The sequence below is a fragment of the Westerdykella ornata genome (genome assembly GCF_010094085.1).
Source record: "Westerdykella ornata strain CBS 379.55 unplaced genomic scaffold EI97scaffold_4, whole genome shotgun sequence".
NCBI classification, from domain to species: Eukaryota; Fungi; Ascomycota; class Dothideomycetes; order Pleosporales; family Sporormiaceae; genus Westerdykella; species Westerdykella ornata.
In genome coordinates this window covers 488,609-507,986 of record NW_022986854.1, presented here as the reverse complement: position 1 = coordinate 507,986, position 19,378 = coordinate 488,609, and the positions used below count along the sequence as shown (strand labels likewise).

Genomic DNA, 19,378 nt, shown 5'->3' with positions numbered 1-19,378 from the left:
GCCCACTGGGGAGCCGAGCTTGAGAGAGTCTGGTCGTCTGTAAGGGACTGGCGAGTTTGGCTCGCGTCGAGCTCAAAGGCACTATTGTTTGATTCACCTGGCTCCTGCCTTTCCACTTGCGACCATATAGCCGCGGAGTTGAATAGATTATTATTATCAGAGCCTAAGTCTCCCTGTTCTGCTTTTGATGCGTCGGTAGAGTCCCGATATACGTGAGAGGGATATTCGTTAAGGTTTGCCGCACAACGAATAGAAAGAGATTCCGTAGAGCCGGTGACCGCGCCGACATGAGGGGATAACTCAGGAGAAATAAGTTGGATGGAAGTTGGCTCGGCGACCTCTCTAACCAACTCCGATGGAGGAGGTGCCGCCTGTTCCTCAGGTTGCTCAGGAAGTTGAACTCGGGTTTCCGCGGAACATCGGTCGGTCCAGCGGTTTTGTCGAAGCTCGCCTTCTTCGGGATGGGATCCTCGACCGGACTGCCGAGTCGCAGCTTATGTACCTCGCCGTGCGTCAGGAAACGGGGAATTGGCACCAGTTTGGTCGGCGTTCTCAGAGGGGATTACCCGGATTCCATCGTCGTCGTGCTCCTCTTGTGACCAAGCGGAGTGTCTTTCAGCTTGCTCGGCGCTCTCAGAGGGGATCACCCGGATCCCATCATCTTCAAGTTCCCGTTGTGACCTGGCGGAAGCTCGTTCTTGTCTCCTTCGGTCCGTCCCGCGAGTGGTTCCAGTATTTTGGGCACGAGAGGGGGAGCAGTAGCCGTAGCCGTTGCTCCATGGATCATCTTCGTCTAACGTGCCCCCGTTCTGGCGCCGATTTCGTGGTGCTGTTGGTTCAGGATTGGTGGCAAGCGTGGTCCTCTGCGGACGGAAAGGCGGACGGAGATAGGTAGGGCTGTTCCGGCGCTCTGCTTCGATTGCGACTAACAATGCCTCAGGGAAAAGATGCGCATTTGAATATATTCGGACAGCGTCCTCACGACGCACCTCCCGTGCCATCGCCGTGAGTATATACCTCTGTGCGTCATATGGCAAGGCCAGAGACACATCAAGCCCAAAATATGTCAAGGGCTTGCCGGCGTGGTACCTTATCCAATCTGATAGTGATCGCCCTGACCGGATCACTGTGTCAAGAAGTTTCGATATAACCTCAGCCCGGAAACTCAGGTCGTCCAGTTTGGTAGAGAGAAGGATACAGTCTGGCAAGTACTTGCTGTATCCACGTCCGTCAACAAACTCGCGTACACGTAGCCAGTGAATGTATATCGAGAACGGTTCGTGATGACGCCAACTAACGATAACTGCGGGCGAGGATGTTCCTTTAGCGAGCTTCTGGGTAGCCTTTCTATATAGAATTGAGCTTGTCTGTATCTCGTCGAGATCGAAGCTGTGTTCAATTCTCCGTGTTATAATCCCAGAGGCAGAGGGTTCCGTATCTCCCAGGCGTTTCCAAAGCAGTCCTATGACAGGGGGAGATTGGCGCTGGTATGGTGGGCGGACTTCGGGGCCTCCGCGGCGACGACCGGTACGAGGGTTTCGCTGATAAAGGCCAAGTCCAAGGAGCTCAGGAAGCATTTTAGAAGGAGATGGTTTGGGTGTGGTTTAGCCCAGGGAAGCTCGAGCTGTCGGGTTGAGGTTGTTCTAGATCGGCTGTGGAGATACAAGGGACAAGAAAAGGATTGTGGGTTAATGGGTGTTGTATGACTGCCTGGGAAGTGCGTTTTGTAGCCGGTCGTGGTTGGTTGGAGGTTGTGTGTGGTTGAGGGTCTGGAAGAGACGGTTGCAGTAGGTGAACGCGGGTATATAACAACGAGGCGCACAGAGCGGACGCATTCCCCTTCACTCTTGGTAGGAGGCGATGGTTTCTTTGCGTGGAAGAAGTCATATCTTAGTTGCTGCCATCGTTTATATGCCGTTGCAAGCTGCTGGTGAAAGGGCGCATTTAGTCCTACGGTGAAAGGCTGCAATGCCGTAGACTGGCAAACACCATGTCCGTACTAATATCCTGCGGCGGCTAACTTGCCTACCCTATGAAGAGGACATCGCAGTCCAATCTCATTGTGCGCTCTTCATGGGGAAGAGATCAAGCCTTATGCAACAAGCCATAACGTATCCTCTCGAATCCGAGCAAGCGATGTATGCTTCGTCTGATGAAGTTGTGGTATGATCGGAATATAGATTTCTTAGAGGAGACTAGGAAGGTGTTGTTGCACTGAAACTCAAACTGGGGCCTGGTTGAGCTGGGAGTCGAAGACCTAAATGATCCTTACGGCTGATAAACGAAATATAAAAACACGAGATAATGCGTTGTGCATATAAATGCATTGAAGAATATTCTGCTGTAGGAAGCTACCAGCGACCTTCTCGTGTATAACTAGGTCTCTGCTCTTGCCCCTCTAACAGTTAAATATACGCATTCCAGCTTTATGTTTGGCATTTGCTTCTCAATTGAGGCTTGTAATTTACAGACAAGTTTGGTGGCGTCGATCTTCTACCATTCCTGTTGCTGATTGAACACTGATAGGATTCGTAGCAATCGCAGTGTTTACTGCCTGATTCTTGTAGGTTTCGAACACAACATTTGCATTGCCGCATTTTAGCCCAGAGGCTCACCAACTAAGGATCGCCACGGAAGGTCTAAAGGTATAACAATTGCTTTCTATATATCATAAATGCCAAGTCAGTTGTCAAACAACGACAGGAAGCGAGAAGTATTGACAAAAGAGAAGTCGTCAAGCTTTACAGGGAAAACTACAAACTACCCTAGGGTAAAACCAAAGAGTAAAGAGTAAATAATCGCTAATTATTACTTATATCTGCAATCCAAACTTCTATTTTCCGTTGCTCAAATAATTTGACGACTAGAGGAAGACGAACCGTTTACCACGTCCCTACCTCTATGGACTTATAGGCCCACTCTTGAGGCGCCTAGGAAATACGGATCACTCGGCTGTTGGCATCTTAACAAGGAGAATCCAGCATCAATCACATCTTGAAGTGAACGATGTAGCTCAAGATTGTGTGGAAAGTCTGCCGCAGAAGCCAACTCTTCGGCAGCTTCGGCTGCCTTGGCTGCCGTTACCGTTGGGAGAGTTGTCGGAAGCTGCTCGATTCCAAAGGCAGCGCCGCGGAGGTCCCCGTCCAAGTCTATGTAAGGGCGCATTTACAACACTTTAAGAAGCAAAGCTTGATTGCAACCGAAGGATCCCTGATGCGATTCATCCAGTTGACTGGTCAATGTCAGAAGAGGAGGCTCCATATGCCATCTCCAACTACACATGGGTACGACTGCGAGCGGGACTCGGCAAAGGGACGGAGTTACTACACTTACTTTTTCGATACGAGCTCCTAGAGTAGAGGATGCTACTGCTTATATTGGATTTACGCTATGCTACGGGAGATATAGACTGCGACTTGGTAGCAAAAATGCACCGACCTAACCGGATATCTGCGAGTTCGAGACCCGTATTAGAAGAGATGCGTCTTCGCGGGGCTGAAGCATACTTCAATCTATATACTTTGAAAAATAAAAATCTAACAGGGACTAAAGGCGAGATATAGTATGTGGTCTCCCCCTATCGCGTATATTGTCTATCGCTGACATAGCCAGTCATTCACCGCCGCGCTTCGGTCTCCTACGAGGCTGTCACCAGGAGAGGAAACACAGCCTGTAGAAGCGCCTTGCGCCATGTGATCCAGCGCCGTGAAAGGAAGTCGCTCCTATGTGGCTCTCGATTTATATACCCAGGTTTTGTGACTACAACCTCTTCCCCAATCCTGCTCACGACACAACTTTTCAACCTGCCATATAGCGCAACCTTGCAACTCACGATAACCGCACCTCCCATTATAGAACCCTTCACATCACCCGTTGCCTTTGGAGCCTACGGAGCCCAAACATCGAAACACCGACGTGACAAGAACTGCCGAGCGGAGACAACTTGGATCTACCATTGGGCCCATTCGTCAACATGCCCACTTTTAGGGCCTTCCAAAGCAACGTGAACGGCCACCAAGTTGTAGAGCCGTCATATCAACCTGTCTCCAGCCGCGCTGTCGCCTTATATGTCAAACGCCAAGGAGAAGCTACGACATCAGCATTTGGGATCATTTCAACAAAAGAACGGGAGTTCTTTTCCCTCGGACAACTAAGCAGTAGTACTCTTTTGCACCAAAAAGGCCTTCAAAGCATCCTAGAAGGTGCTAGGCACCCCTCCATCACTGTTGTTTGGCGGAGCGTCGGAGCGTTGCGTCGTTTGGACTCTACGTCCACTGGCCACGGACCCGGGATATTTATGACGGATTTGAATGCCGCAGGCATCTGCCCTCCTGTATTCTACTTTCCATCAAGTTGGATGACACCACATTTAGGACTGCGGTCATATCGGCACTAGTGGGCAACGTTATTGAATCAAGACAGTCTCTTATTAGCTGGCTCCAACGTCATGCGCGGCAAGCCACTGGAATGTTTCGGAGCGGATACCCCTAATAACGTGATTGCAACATATACATCCTTTGCAAACCTTCTTGTTGCTAAGCCTTAGAATTAAACTATAATCCATAGAGTAAAATATCTTTATTCTAGAGCTTCAAAAGGCGCTTTGTGTTTATTAGTGGATACATAGACACATGTGTAGGTTCTAACGGAATGCAAATACTGTCTAGTGCATCACGCTGTTTAGAATACGCAGGTTTTTACCAGCCCTAGGATAGTAAAATACTACCTTTGTACAAGAGAACAGATTGGTAGAAGAACCTTCGTCGAATCTTGCTCACACACTACAGAACTTGGAGATACGTTGTTAGCATGCTAAACCGTTTCTTTCTAGCCGGTTCGTGGAGATATGTGGTAGGATTGATGGCTACAGTGAATACGAATATCAACGATTCCTCTGTGTCTAACAGCTTGTCCAACTCTATCGCTCGCTCGATTGATTTATACGGAGCACACACCAAATCCAACAACACATTCCCTTCCCTTTCCCTCTCTCTCATTTCTATAAATCCACCCTACAATTTCGCCTTCCCCCCCCCCCCCCCCCCCCCCCCCCCCTCCCCCTCCCCACTCAACCTCAACCCCGTCTCCACCTCCAACAACCTCACCGCCTCCCCCGTCCTCCCCAACTCAACCTTGATAGTCCTCAACCCACTCCTCCTAGCCCACTTCAAATTGACCCCAATATCATCCAAAAACAATACATCCCCCGCCTCTATCCCCGGCAACCCCTTCGCCCTAGCCACGCGATCGCACTCGCGCACCGCGAGTTCGTAAGCCCGGGGATCGGGCTTGCGCAGGCCGACGTGCGCGCTCGAGATGAAGACGTCGAAGCAGTCTGCGATGTCGGGGGAGTCGTTGGCGTAGGGGTTGGGGGATGGGGCGTGGATGAGGCCCTTTTGGAAGGGGGCGCCGGTGTCGTCGACGATGTTGGGGGGGTAGGCGATGGTGTTTGAGAGTGCGGCGAGGATGAGGGTGGGGTGTTGGCGGAGGCGGCGGAGAGCGGGGTACATGTGCGGGTCGGGGGTGCGGGAGAGTCTGAGGGGGAGGGTTAGTTAGGCCGTTTATGGAGAGATAATTGGATGCGATGTGGTGCTGGAGGAGGTTGGAGTAGAATGGAGAAAGAGAATGGCACCACGCTCCCCTCAACTCCCGTCTCCTAAACCCACAAACTCGACCTAAAGAAAGAAAGTAATTGAACTAACATACCTCATCATCCTCCAAAACAACTTCTTCGCATCCACCCCCGGCACCTCCGGCACCGCCTCCCCCACCTCCCCAATCCCCAACTCCCTCCCCTTCCCCTTCGCCCTCTCCCGTTCCACAAACTCCACCCAATGCTCCCGCACGCTCAGCTGCGCCCGGAACTTCTCAAACCACTCATCGTTCAGCTCCACCTCGCCGCGCTCAATCAATTGCCATGCGCCCGTGTCGTGGGGACCCTTTTGGATCGCAAAGTTGATCCAGCCGACGGGGATGTGGTTTTCCCGCTCGTAGTTGAGGATGGCTTGGAAGGGGGAGACGACGCAGACGCCGCCGATGTCGAAGAGGATGGCTTTGGGCGGGTTCTTGGGGGTCATTGTCGGTGAGAGTGGGCGGTGGGAGCCGGTTGGATGGAAGGATTGAGGGTAATGGAGGTGCGAACGTTCAACGTGGGTTCGGTGGATTGCGTTATTATCGTATCATGGTATGTGGGATAGCAAGTGTAAGAGGAGCAAAGAAGAATCGAGGAATTGGCTGAGACGCATGTTCGGTCGGAGATTTCGTGAGCGGAGAGGGAGAGTTGGAGTACTTTTCCCGATAGATGCCGAGGTACGATGGACGTCTGTTCTTATCGATAAGACTCGGTGGTTGAGTTGAGTACCCTGGCAGGCACTCAACAATTGAATGATAGACATATCAAACGAGACTAGAGATAGATTGTAGTTGAGCCCGGAGGAAGTATATGCTTTCGTGAGGGAAAGGTAGTGGAGGCTGGATCCGTAAGATCACATGACCATGCATTCCACCCTCCTCGTTCGCACACGCAGACGGGAAACAACGCACTACGAATCCACAAACATCCAAGGATACACTCTTCACCTGTGACGAGCGGACAGTAATCCGACCATTGAAGCAAATCTGCCGCTTGACCCACCAAGCACGCTTTCATTCACTCAGGTATCCCCTATCCTCATCATCGCAGACCCATATACACAGCGAATACGCTCCGTTGACCAGAGTAGCCTAAACCAGACATCCCAACCACCGACAATCCCAAGCTACGAGCAGTCGGAAAGAAAACGTAGCCGCAAGTCTGGGAAGCTTCTAGACGGCATGTATACAAGTCGAAACCCCGATCGGTATCTTTGAGCAGAAGAAGGAAATGGACGGCGACAGCCGATGAAGACAGAGCATATACGCTGATATCCCAAATACCAGAACTCCAACCGGGTACCGCTTCAGACCAACATCCCATGGTATATACCAATAAGTACCGCTCCGCACATGAATCATAGAATACAACCGCTCAATGCAGGAAAACACTGGCTCATAACCACTTCAGTCACGCTTAACACGCACTGACATAGCCATCATCGACCTGCTCCGGCATGGTCAAGCCCACCAAGGTCTTGCTGGCATTTAAACACTGGCTGACGATCCGCCTGCGAACCTTGTTAGAGAGACCACTGCGCCTAGCAGGCTCACGGCCAATCCAGATCCGCAGCGAGCTGAGCAACCGCTCCAGACCAAAGGCCGCGTCCTTCCGAAGTTCTGAGTCCTGCATGCAATGTTTCAATAGCCTGTAACCTGCAACAAAGCTGAGAAGAGACATGGAGGATTCGGGAAGGAGGATATTATTGATGACGAGAACTGCCCGGCGGCGAGCATCAGGATTGCCAGACTCGACGAGTGAAAGGCATTTCGTAAGCGTAAGCGCGTTCTGGACGTCCGTCGCCACTGGAGTCTCGGCGACGACATTCAGAGGCACGGGTGGGGCGGGCTTGCTGGGCTTCCTCGAGTGTGGCGATGACAACGAGGAGGGCAGGGCTCCGAAAGCAGTTGCGACTCGTGTTGACCGGTCCTCCTCTTCCAACACAGACTGTGCTACCAATGCTCTCAAGTGAGCCTGTGACGTCGGTGGTGCTGTCTGGGAGGCAAGATTCAAATTGCGTTTGACCGCAGCGTTTGCTGCACCGTTCTTCGACGCCAAGAAGGCAGCAAGAGCTCGTCTCAGGACGTGGCAGGACCACCAAGCCGCAAGGGCATCCAAGGGGGTGCAGATAGCGAAATCTTCCACGACGGTATCCATAGATTCATCCGCCGTAGTCTTCTCCGCGCTGGGTCGATTCCAGGCGAGATTGTATGCGCGCTGGATAATGTGGGGCATCAGCACGGCATCACACTCAATCTCTAGAAGTGCAGCCAAATGATCCGGCAAAGGTTCAGCCTCGCTGTCCGGTTTCGAAGCCATATTGGCAGCTATTCTCTGCTCACTTCGTGCGGCATTCCAGTAACTCCGGGCCACCTTTGCACTGAGATCATCGAGGAATCGCCAACCACCGTTGCAGGTATTTGTCAGTTCCCAGAGGAGCAGCCGGATATGAAGTGCCTTGAGCATCAGTCGGGCAGGTGTATTTGGTAGCGTTCCAGAGGCCATGAGTGTGAGGACCAATCTGCTTTTGCTGATTTCCTCGTCGCCTCCCGTGAGTTGAGCATCAAGTGCGATGTTCCATGCTTTGACCCTTGCAGCCTCCTGATCCTTGGTCGTGCCCATGAGGAATGCGTATCCTGGCCATCCTATGATCGTCCGCAAACTCAACTTCAAAGTCTTCAAACTTAGCGCTGCAACCTCCAACCAAAAATTGTGTTTGGGCACCCAAACAGTCTGGATTGCAGTGAGCCAAGCTGACCGGCGAACCTCAACTGAAGAGGCAAGTGAGGGTGCGCGCGCCAACTGGACTTCCGGAACAGCCTTCTTCTTGGACTTGGGTTTGGGTTCGAATAGCGGCGCGAGGAAGTAGAACAGAGCACCGAACAACAGCAGGACCTTGGCCAACGGAATCTGAGCTGATGCACCTCCAATGGATATCCGAGGTGCCAGAATACCGGCCAAATGAATCGGCAGGGAGAACAGTCCACGACCGGCCGGCTCATCCCCTGACTGCTCGGGCTCTGAGAAACCTTCCACGAGCATCAGAGTCGCGAGAGACCCAACCATCAATTTTGAGATCATCGAGCTGCCACGTTGTCCATTTACCACAGGAGGGCCAGGTGCTCCAGGACGGTTGACTCCAGTGTACTGCGCATAAGATCCATGCTGCGGTGCGTAGTGGGCTTGTGCAGGATGTCCTCTGTGCAGAGATGCCATATCATGCGGTACTGGGATGAGACCCTGGGGAGGAGCAGTAACTGGCTGCTGCATCATGGGCGGGACATGGCTGGCAAACGAATCCTCGTGATACCTACCGTCAGCCGTTGGACCCGCCCCGCCCAGAGGCAGAAACCCTGTGGTCGCCATCCTCTCATAGCTATCCAGCCGACTCTTTAACGTGTTGATCTCCTCCATCAGGCGTTTATTTCGCTTTTCCAGATGACGGATATACTCTGTGGCCTTCGACAGGACTGTCGCCTTGTTGAGTTTGTGCGCTGGGGTAAGGCCCTCCAGATCCTCCGGATCGTCATCCTCCTCATTGCCTCCATTTTGTCTCGACATTACCCGAAGACTTGGCACACTATCTCTCAGGGCAGCTATCTTGTCATTCAGATTCGTCCGATATCTCTTCTCGATCATATTATGTGCCGTCTTCTTTGGAGGCTGCTTGCTTTCCTTCTTCGCCGCCGGAACCTCACTCTCCTCTGAAGTCGATTTTCGCTTTTTAGGGTTCGATGGTATAGATTCGGGCGATGTCGCCGCGGACGGTGAAGTTGACGACGAGCTGGTCCGCGCGTTCGCCTGAGAGGTTGGGCTGTGCTGTAAGCTCGGAGTCGAGGCCGGGGGGAGTTGAACTGGGACCACATGTGTTGGTGCGAATTCGGATGTGGAGAGAACGGTATTTTGTTGTTTATCTTGCTGCGGCCATATGGGCGAAGGGAACACTCCACCCTGTTGCTGTCCGCCACCGCTGGAAGGGGGGCTGATAGTGTTATGGTTAAAGTCAAATGCGGGTGGGTTTTGGATGTCGCCACCGAAGGTGTAGGGAGTGGGGTTGATCTGGGGCTGGAAAGGTGCGGAGAGAGCAACGGCTTCGGGTTGCAGGCTGAGCGACGTGCCGGGCATATTCGAGCTCTGGCGTCGTTCGATAAGCGACGATTTTGGGTCTTGGGTAAGGAGCGGCCCCTGGTCGTTGTTGGGCGGCTTTATATCAGTGTTTTGGGAGGGTTCGCCCCATTGCATGAATTCGTTCCAGTTGTCTATACCGTCGGTAGCAGGCGCTGTCAAGGTGATGTCGGCACCAGCAGTAGACCAAAGGGGATTGCTGTACGGGTAACCGGTGGTCATGTTTAGATTATCCATCTTATAAGAATTGGCGTCGCGGCCAGGCGGCGTCGAGGTGGTGGTACAATGAGCGTCCGGGCTCAGTCGAGGTTTGAAGGCATCAAAAATGCAGTAGGGACCGACCTAGAGCGATAGCGAAATGTCAGCCTTGCACCAAGAACAGAGGTAAGCGACGACGATGACGGCGACATACAGCGACCTTCTCAAGCTCGAGTACGTCATCTGTGGCACTGTTAGGCGTCGGATCGGCCATGGCGGCATAGGAACAGCTGCCAGCAGCCGCGACGCGCAGCGGGGGCGCAAAAGGAGCGCGAGACGAGGGGAGAGGGTGTGAAAGAAGTGAAAGAGAAATTTACCAGGCGTTAAGGGGCCAGTAACTCAGGGCATGGCAGTGCAGATAATGAAGAATTGCGATCAATCCGAAGCTGTGTGATTCAACCGCAGTCAGCGCAACCGTTCTGTTGCGGCACCCCCGTTTGGAAGGGACAAGGGAGGACGGACCGGAAGGACACCCGGATGAGATGCGCGATTGACCAGCGGCGGTGCAGGAGCCGGGGGGTTGGAACAACGCAGCTGCGCAATCAGATAAGGGCTCTCGAGGGTGTACGAGAACGAGGACGTTGGGACGGGATGGTGTGATATATCGGCTGATGATTCAAAAGTGGGTGGGAGGTGGGAGGTGGGAGTGAGAGGCGACGGGATTGATTGATGATGAACTCTCTCAGAGGCCGCCGAGCGTGCACGGACGTCTCGGCGGAATGTCGGGACGAGGCAAGTCGGGTGGATGGATGAATGAATTGTCCCTGCAGACAGAAGTTGTTGTGCAACGACGACAACAATGAGGGAGAGTGTTCTCGCACGCTGCGAGCAAAAACCTTTGAAAGAAGCAGGCGACGCAATTCCTCTTCGTTCCTTTTGGGCGGACTCCAGTTCTGCTTGTTTTGCGCGGGGGAGGCGACGGGCTTGAGACCTTGGATGTGCCAGGTCGACTCATGGGCGGCGCCCCCGAGACACTCATCGCCGCACTCGACGCCGACTCCACGGAAATCGAGGGAGAATGGGGAAGACGTTTCCCATTAGTACTAATGCCAAGGGGGTCAAGAGATTCCCATTGCTAGAATATCGGGATATTGATACAGTGGAAGTCACATGGCTCCACCCACAAATGCCCCCCGGACCAATGCCTCTAGGCAAAGCAGAAAGTGCCCAGAATATCTAAGTACCACTGTCCTATTCGCAAGGCATGTGGAAGCGGAAAACATGTCCGTTCGCCTATAACTCGGCTGCATCCGGAGAAAAATCGATGGCAAAAGGCGGGGCCATGGTCCGACTATGATGGAATCTACCGACTAGACTGACTGCCTTGTATCCTTTTCCGAATGTCCGGGTTGATGAGGAAACTTGAAACTTTTGCAGAGATAGATGTCTATACCGTGTAAATATGTATGCGAATGCTCATCAAAGATGCAGTTGCTATGCCGAGAAACCCATCGAAATGTCACGCACGCAATGCCCGAATAACCACCTAGCTTATCTCATATCCCAAATATTCACCCATCATCCTTCGCAGCTCTATCCCCGCTTCCACTGCGCTCTCTTCCCTCCTCGACCCTACCTCCCCCTCCCCAGCATCTCCGCGCCAACCCCATCCCTCCCCTCACTTCTCGTAATACCCTCCACCGTCTTGACCAAATCGTACTGAATCTCATCATCCACCTGACTATCCCGTGCATACTTGGGATGCCTCTTCACAAACTCCCGGATCCACTTCGCCGCCGTCCACAACGAGCCGTCAGCCCTCCTCCTGATAAGCTCCAGGTACCGTGCGAGCGCGCAGCGCGTCTCGACATCTACGTTCATGCTGTCGAGGTAATTCTCTACCAGGGGAATCAGCCCAGGGAAACCGTTCCCGTCCTTGTCGGGCTGGCCGTTGATGATTTCGTTGATGGTCATGAGTGTATATTCCTCTTCCACGGGCAGTAAGGGCGGAGTCGCTGGTCTGCTATTCCCACTCACCGCTCCACCTTCCACCGACCGCACCTGGAACGGGTCCTTTCGGAAGTAGAATTTCTCCGTATTCACTGCGTCGCGCTTATGCGCCGTTTCCATATTCTCGCTCACCCGGGTGATTGGGATGTAGAAGTTGAGGTCGTAGGATAGAATGGCACGCGTGATGAGCACAATGAAAATGGAAAAAGCGGCGTTCTCAAAGTCGGTGATTTGGATCTCCATGGGGCGGAACTCGACGCGCCAGCCCATGTCGGAGCCCGGTGGGGGCGGCTTGAACCGCATATGCTGCCAGTTTGTGGATTGCAGATTCTCAAAGTGATCGGCCTTGGTGAGATCGAGCTCCTTTAGATCTTCGCTGAAGACGACAATGGGGTCGCGGATGAAGAGATGAGCGAAATGAGTTGCCAGTAAGTCGTCCATGCCTCCTTCAACTAGTCTTTTCTTGAGGTCGGTGTCTATAACGAGGTTGGGATCTAGGTATTCAGGCCGTAAGCGGGTATCTTCAGATATGTATGTTGAATTCGAAGCATAGCGTGACTTGGGCACCCGCCAGCGGTCGTTCTTGAGGGGCTAAACTGCATCAGCGCGGTTTGTCCTTGTGATGTTAGTGTCAAACCCACCTTCTCACCCAACTCTTCTGCCGTCCGATCATCCACGGCCTTACTGATTTGATTCCAGCGTACATCAGTATCAGCGAGGAATCCTTTGTATATCGGAGTCGCTGCCGTTAGTGCCAACAGAATTGGACCCAGTGGACTAAGCTGGTCATACATCTTCCTCCCTTCTTCAATGTTCTTAGCTTGAAAGGTGATTTGCAAGCAACAACTTCCCATGCCGAACGCCATGGCGTCCATGTAAATGTAGTTTTCCTTAGCAGCTCCGTTTCGAACATCGTCGTCTTCAGGCCACTTGTGGAGATCATAGTTGACAGTGGGATCCCTGAACGGCCACGGAGTCTTCTCGTCCTTGAAAATCGGCACATTGATTTCCACTTTTCGTCCTCTTCGAGCGCGGATATTGGCAGCGAGCGTGGGAAACCTGATATGCGGATTTGCAATCTCGTCCGGGACGAACTGTGACCGTAGTTTGGGGCCAGAAACGGGATACGAAGGGATGGTGCAGTCTTCTCGCCCGAGACTGGGAAATGTAGTCAGTGTGATGGGAAACTCGGTGCTGTCCATATGCTCCTTGGCTATCTTTCGTCTGCAGCACGGTCAGTAGCTGGTTTGTCAATGTGCCCAAATGATGGGGATCCAGTACCGCCACTTCATGTTCCGCTCGACGTCTAGCAGGTCCTTGAAGCCTATTCCCCAAGGCTTTCCGGGCGTAGCTTCGAGCATGAATCTGCCGAACTCGGGGTGGAACACTGGAGCCGTAATGTCATTTTCCCTGCCGAGTCAGCATATTGGCTTTACCGAAGAGTGCATCACCTTACGGAACAGACCCCCTCTCGAGATCAGGGACGCCTCCGCCCTGGCTCAGGAGTTTCTCATCCGAAGCCAGTGCAGCGAGAATATCGGCCTGTCTCAGCGATAGCCTCACCTTGTGAGCATCCTCATCGTATGCTACGACGAGATACTCTATCTATCGTCAATTAGTCTTGTTTCCCAACCATGACACGAGAATTCGGAGTACCTGCCTCATCACCCCACAGCATGGCATCCCTCTCTTTCCCCTTTGCATGGTTCCAGATCGCAAGGAGTTGCTGCAAGTCTCGTCAACTCAATTCCAGCCAAGAATCCGTTACGCCATTCACGAGCATCCCCTGGAGAGGCCTACTTCAATCCCCCAAGCCCTCACATGGCTGGCCACTTTCTTCGCCTCGGGCCACTCCAGCGGCGTGCCAATGGCTCTTTGACAGATTAGCATGCAGCCTCGACAAAGTCCTCGTGGTGTTCTCACAGCAGCCCCATCTTGTCCCTCCTCTACCGTGCCGCAAACAAACTCAAACAAACTGGCACGCCCGATCTGTGCCCGTGCCCGTGTCCGTACCCGTTCCGTACCGTCACTCGGTCCGGTCTTCAGCCAGGTACGCGAGGCGCTTTTCGTGCCTGGCAGCTAGGGCTATACAAGGCCTTTCGGCTGCGGGAGGAACCCAGATGATCAAAGAGGCGTACACAGCAGGAACACGGTTCGAGGATGTTTGATGCAAAGTCCTGCGAGATCTCATGCAAGGCCGTCACACGAATGATCGTATCCCGTTCCTTATCCCGCGAGCATGATCGGTGAGCTGAGGAAGAGCGAAAGAAAAGAAATGCCCGTCAACCTGTGCAAAAAGGGAGTGGTTTTCGAAAGGGCGTGTCGTCCCTCTTGTTCGCTTACAAATCTGTCGCATACGGCGCGCCGAGTGGATGCCGATGGGAGGGATACGATGGACGAGGAACTGGAGGGGTTTTCCGCCCTTGCGCGTGGGTTGCCCAACAAAAACCCCACTCCACCCCACCTTGCAAAAATAGTTGTTCTGCTAGATCCCCGTTTCTTCCCGCCCCTGGCCAGATCTCCCCCGCGTCGCCTTCCCGCTTTGGGAAACTCTTGGCTTTTCCGATCGCGAAATCCAAAGTTTCGCATCTGTCCTGTGCATCATGTTGTCCTCCATCTCGCTTTACCTTGCCTACTTTGCCTTGCAGCCATCTGTACTACAAATACTGCACTGCACTGCACACAGCCGTGCCTCCTCTTTTGCGTCACCGTGGCTCACCGTGGCTCACCGCGCCTCCTAGCACGACGTTGGGTCGAGGGCGCGAGAGAGTCTCCGCACGCCGCTGTGCGAATTACACGGTACAGCGGGATATCTATCTCGGGGAACCTGCACAGGACGCAGATGTGTGCGACCTGTGTCGCGCCCACGTGTTCTGTAGATGCGAAGAGGAACCCTTAGGAATATCAACTTGAAGCCATTCGGATGAGGGGTCGGATGGAAAGGAGGGCTCAAGAGGGCAGGCCTGAGGAGTGAATAGAGGTGGGTGACAAGAGGATATCCGACTCTGCTGCAACCGCATCCGAAGCGCATGCCTCCCTTCCAACCTCGATCAAACCCCTCCACCCCTCCGTACCACCTCACCCGCGATAACACCAACCGCCACAATCTCGTATACTGTCACCAGACGAGAATCCACACCCACGCATGCATCATCCGTCCTGCGCAATCGCACGGTTTTGCAAGCTTGATACCCAAAATCTCCGATACGCATGTGAACACTACATATAATCTGGACTCTGTACACCTCCTGACGCCTCGTACCCGTCACATATTCAAAACCCCCCTTTCCCATATTGATACCCAAGATCTCCGATACGCATCTGAACACTACATATTCTGTACTCTATACACCTCCTGACGCCTCGTATCCCTCACTTCCCTCACTTACTCCCTACTCCACCTCCACAGCAGCCGCGGATGCACGTACCCGCATCCGAAACGCAGCACACCGTACACGGCGCGATCTGCCTCCGCCGCTGGTGCTGATACGCGTCCGATCCATGCATCGTCGATGCTAGTCTAGCTAGTTGGACACTGTGATGCATACGCGTAGAGCAAGTCCTTCAATCCTCAACCAGCTCCATCTACATTTTTGCAAAAGCTATATGCAAATGCCCTCCATACTATGGACAGCAATCCCCTTTCAAGAGAAAGAGGAACTACACAATCAATCCTTTGCCCATCAGTTTCCCCCCTCCTCGCCTGACCTTCGGTCCCACTAAAATCCCCCCTGCCAATCAAATGTAGCACCGCAGCAGTCGTGCTGCCAAACGACGTACAGAATACCGTGCCAACTATGTAGAGACTCGGACCTACGGACAACCCAAACTACGCAGCGTGTAGAGCTAGAGCAAACCCTAGCACTCGCTCCCGCAGTGTTATCGCGAGAGGTGCGGTGATGACTAAGCGACAAGGGGCGAAGGGTTGAGCGAACGAGCTGGCAAGACTGGAAAATGGAAAGTGAAGAATGAAGGTTGAAGAATGACCGCTGAGTTGATAATACGATCAGGACTTTCTTCTCCTATTTCGAAGCCTGCAGAGCGACTAATATGGTACCTACAAGATAAGCTTACATCCGGCACGCAAACAACCAACAGGCGGCTTCGGGGCCCTCCCCGGCTAGTTAAGAAGATGTCGGGCTGGATTGGCGTCTTGCTGTGAATATTAGTGAGACCAACGTACACAGTGCCACACATTCGTGCCTCTGTGAAGCCTCATTCAACACATATTCCGTCAGATAGCAAGACGTCAAAATCTCGCCTCTATTCCATCTCCATTCTTGGTCGGGCTGCATACATTACAGATGGTCCTCTTGGCCCTTGTCCCCATGTCCAAGCCCTTTTCCAACAACCCAACTTCGTACATCCCACCCCTTGGTATCTTCCCTAAAAACGCCAGACAGTCGTACAATCAGAGAGAGAGAGAGAAAAAGGAGAACGCTGTGCATCCGCTGCACGTCGCACTGCGCCTCCAACCTGTACAACAAGAGATAAAACAGAGCGGAAATGCCCCAACGCCCACAGTTTTTGCAGAATGCTACCCAACCCGGATATAACAACACGAGGGAAACAGAAATGGTGTGGCGTGGCTTGCGCGGTAGTCGAGAGATCGAGGACCGGTAGATGAACGGCGGTGGTCGATCAGGCGGGTGGGCGGCCGTTCAAGGAGAGCTCCTCCAAAGCATCCATAGCATATGTATACTAGGACACGAGTACGTGGACTTGTCGACGCCCCGTTTCTGGAAGAGACGCTTGTTTGACGATATGGTCATTACTGGTCGAAGTTTGGAATGCGCATCATCGTCAATATGCTGGGATCCAGCATTTCACCAGCCTTCTACGCAGGCGGCGAACTGTGGCCTGCGATTTTATAGCGGAGTTCGTCTATCCCTACGGGCTCTGGCATTTTACGGTTGAGCTTTGCCCAATCTAAATCTAGTCAGCGGAAGAGAAGCACTCTACAGTGGAGGCACCTACGAAGACCGCATGCATTGCAGAGCGTCCTGGCGCCGTCGGGACCTCGTCGCCATTCCGGCGTCTCGGCACGGTTGCAGCTATGGCATCTGCCAGGTGCCGCAGCGCGCTGCTAACAACAGTGAGCTTGAGTCCGTGACTGTAAACCAGGTGATACATTACCCCTTTTCGGCTTCGCTTGTTGGGATCGAGACCCGTGAATGAAGCGTTGGCCTTTGCATCCTGCGGATAACCATTGTGCGTGTAGTCGTCGGGCCGGGTATAATGTGACTCATGCGGTTGCTCCATAAGACTAGCCTGCTGGTGGCTCAGAACGATCCCGCGCATTCTCTGCAAGGACATTTGGATCTTTTCGCTTTGTTTTAACATCTCATCCACCTCTTCCAGGCCAGGTACGATCTGAGATAATGTCCCACTCCGCACATTTGAATGAGCTCTCTGACGGTAGTCTTTTGAGAAGTCTGCGATTCGGCCTGCGCCTTCTGCCATCTGGAAACATTGAGAATCACGTACAAAGACATGGTTGTACATGACGTACCTGATTTAAAGACGCTTCTAGATCGAAAGTCTCAAGGTGTCTTTTGACGCTTTCACCATAAGGTAAGTGGCTGGAACTCTCCTTCTCGTCAAGAGGGGTGTGTTGGGTAGCGCCATTATGCCAAGGTGGTGGGGGATACCGCGGAGGAGCTGAATATGTGGATGCAGAGGGCGGGTAGGCGGAATTGGGCACAGTTTGAGCGGGCGCGGACAAGGGGTAGCCAGGGGCGTATTGGTGGTATCCATATTGTGTATTCATGGATCCAGCCGATGGAGGTGCGGACGTCTGGTAAGGGGTGGAAGATTGGAGAGGAAAGGATGAATGTGGCTGATTGGGCTGTGTCGTGGAAATGGAATCCGAACGACCGGTATTCAGAGGGTGTAATGCCGGAATCTTATGCGTATGGACTGATGACAGGGTCGAGCGCGGGGAGTCCGTCTGACGCGCCTGCGGTGGTAGCGGAGGATGCTCGGATGAATTGCGTTGCTTGAGGAACGGAGTTCGAGACGCTGCGGAGGGTTGTTGGGCGGCTTGATTTTTGATATGGTCCACGGAGAAAGTCCTTGCCCGCTGGTCCGCGGCAGACGCAGTCGAAGGTGGGGGGAAAAGCGACTGCGGTGCGGACACAGGAGCGGACGGAGGAGGTGGTGGGAATGCTAATGATGATAATGTAGACGGCGGCTCTGCACCAAGGGCTTCATGTATCGATGGCAGCGACTGTCGCGCAGGTGGCCTCTGGTCTTTGTTGTCTTCCTTGGAGGTACGCCGCGATCCTGGAGGAGAAAGCAAGCCTCCGGACGGGCCCGGGAGTGAGCTGGCGCCTGACGATTGGTGATTGCTATACGAATGCAACGGGCCCGGGAATGGGTGTGACGGGCTGGCCATGGAGAGGGTCGACTTCCTCCTCGCGTACTCGGCCTCTTCTCGCTTCACATGGACTTTGTCTTGGTCCAGGGGGTGAATGGGTGGCAAGCCAATGCTACAGTAAGGGTTAGCAGAGTGGCAGCCGGGAAAGCAGGTGAAAGGTGGAGGGAGCAAACAAACGGACCTTGGCCTGCTGGTACCGCTCAGCGTTGCCATTGCGCAGGAAATGGCGGTTGTGATTGATTGTAACGACGATCACGGGGTTGCCGTGCTTCCTTCGATGAATAGATGGAAGGCGCCCGCCCGCAGTTTGCCCGCGCGCCGTTTCGATCTAAATAATGATCGATGAGATCCGCCGAGATGCGCCGCCACGATCCGCGAGCGAAGGGTCCGTGGGGGAGCGGAGCAGATTCGGGGAGATCTGGCGACGTCTGCCCAGGTGGGAGCCGATGTTGATGGAAATCGAGATTGAAAAGAATCCGAAGGTCGAACAAGTTGTTTACTTGCTCTGTCTCCCTCCTGCCTTATGTAATAGAGCTCGAGGGAAGGTGCGTTGAAGGGAAGTCGCGACCCTGCCCGCAGTCCAGTTGCTGTGATGTCACGCCCGCCGGCCTCTTCTTCTTCCTGTCTTCTTCTTCGTCTTTCTCGTCTCCTCTCTGCCCTCCGTCCAACTCCACTCCACCCAACTCCTACCGGCAACCAGCTACTCGCTACCAGCAACCAGCTCTCTGCAACCTGCAACCTGCAACCAGCACACGCCCCTCTTCTGGCAACTCGGTATTTGTTCTGTAAGTGCCTGGCTCGGTGCAGCGGCGTTTACGTCCTGGTGTCGTCGGATATGGCTAACCCCCGCTTCGCAGGAATGGGGTGTTGTGATGAATCCAAACACGCTGTTGCACTCTGTGATTCGCCGCGATGCAAGGCTTGTCGTGAGCGGCGTCGCAGCGGACCTGTGTTGCTGTGCTTTCAAGTCTTACGTCAACGGACGTGCAAGAGCTTTGGAAGGTGCTCAGCACATGGTTGCGTCTTGACCCGGG

At 53.4% G+C, this 19,378-nt stretch overlaps 5 protein-coding genes across 5 annotated transcripts; all 5 read right to left on the bottom strand.

The window, feature by feature from the left end:
• Window positions 1-494: 494 nt before the first annotated feature.
• On the bottom strand, window positions 495-1,577 carry EI97DRAFT_484450 (uncharacterized protein; the record flags this gene model as incomplete). Its single annotated transcript, XM_033802115.1, has 1 exon — window positions 495-1,577. The coding sequence occupies one exon, from the start codon at window positions 1,575-1,577 to the stop codon at window positions 495-497; it is 1,083 nt and encodes a 360-aa protein (XP_033656327.1).
• Window positions 1,578-5,012: 3,435 nt separating this feature from the next.
• EI97DRAFT_413630 (HAD-like protein) lies at window positions 5,013-6,355 on the bottom strand (the record flags this gene model as incomplete). Its single annotated transcript, XM_033796804.1, has 2 exons — window positions 5,707-6,355; window positions 5,013-5,535 (listed from the first exon to the last, which is right to left on the bottom strand). Exons 1-2 carry the CDS (start codon window positions 6,075-6,077, stop codon window positions 5,013-5,015), a joined length of 894 nt encoding a protein of 297 aa, XP_033656326.1. The 5' UTR covers window positions 6,078-6,355.
• A 493-nt stretch (window positions 6,356-6,848) lies between these two features.
• On the bottom strand, window positions 6,849-10,462 carry EI97DRAFT_219233 (uncharacterized protein). Its single transcript, XM_033793853.1, has 2 exons — window positions 10,333-10,462; window positions 6,849-10,099 (listed from the first exon to the last, which is right to left on the bottom strand). Exon 2 carries the CDS (start codon window positions 9,992-9,994, stop codon window positions 7,049-7,051), a length of 2,946 nt encoding a protein of 981 aa, XP_033656325.1. The 5' UTR covers window positions 9,995-10,099; window positions 10,333-10,462; the 3' UTR covers window positions 6,849-7,048.
• A 784-nt stretch (window positions 10,463-11,246) lies between these two features.
• Window positions 11,247-14,384, bottom strand: EI97DRAFT_431035 (glutamate-cysteine ligase). Its single transcript, XM_033797838.1, has 7 exons — window positions 13,889-14,384; window positions 13,766-13,838; window positions 13,626-13,691; window positions 13,422-13,570; window positions 13,247-13,375; window positions 12,607-13,189; window positions 11,247-12,556 (listed from the first exon to the last, which is right to left on the bottom strand). The coding sequence occupies exons 1-7, from the start codon at window positions 13,897-13,899 to the stop codon at window positions 11,588-11,590; spliced, it is 1,980 nt and encodes a 659-aa protein (XP_033656324.1). The 5' UTR covers window positions 13,900-14,384; the 3' UTR covers window positions 11,247-11,587.
• Window positions 14,385-16,482: 2,098 nt separating this feature from the next.
• EI97DRAFT_218989 (uncharacterized protein) lies at window positions 16,483-18,938 on the bottom strand. Its single transcript, XM_033793852.1, has 5 exons — window positions 18,526-18,938; window positions 17,478-18,456; window positions 17,102-17,428; window positions 16,943-17,051; window positions 16,483-16,894 (listed from the first exon to the last, which is right to left on the bottom strand). The coding sequence occupies exons 1-5, from the start codon at window positions 18,555-18,557 to the stop codon at window positions 16,803-16,805; spliced, it is 1,539 nt and encodes a 512-aa protein (XP_033656323.1). The 5' UTR covers window positions 18,558-18,938; the 3' UTR covers window positions 16,483-16,802.
• Between the last annotated feature and the right edge of the window lie 440 nt (window positions 18,939-19,378).

Bases quoted from the DNA above. Each gene is read 5' to 3' on its own strand.
- EI97DRAFT_219233 (XM_033793853.1), bottom strand. From the start codon at position 9,994: ATGGATAATCTAAACATGACCACCGGTTACCCGTACAGCAATCCCCTT.
- EI97DRAFT_431035 (XM_033797838.1), bottom strand. The intron at 13,376-13,421 runs GTAAGGTGATGC...CTGACTCGGCAG, and splicing joins CTCGAGAGGGGGTCTGTTCC to GGAAAATGACATTACGGCTC. The intron at 13,190-13,246 runs GTACTGGATCCC...ACCGTGCTGCAG, and splicing joins GAGCGGAACATGAAGTGGCG to ACGAAAGATAGCCAAGGAGC.
- EI97DRAFT_218989 (XM_033793852.1), bottom strand. From the start codon at position 18,557: ATGGCAACGCTGAGCGGTACCAGCAGGCCAAG. The intron at 17,429-17,477 runs GTACGTCATGTA...CAATGTTTCCAG, and splicing joins TAGAAGCGTCTTTAAATCAG to ATGGCAGAAGGCGCAGGCCG. The intron at 17,052-17,101 runs GTAATGTATCAC...CACTGTTGTTAG, and splicing joins ACAAGCGAAGCCGAAAAGGG to CAGCGCGCTGCGGCACCTGG.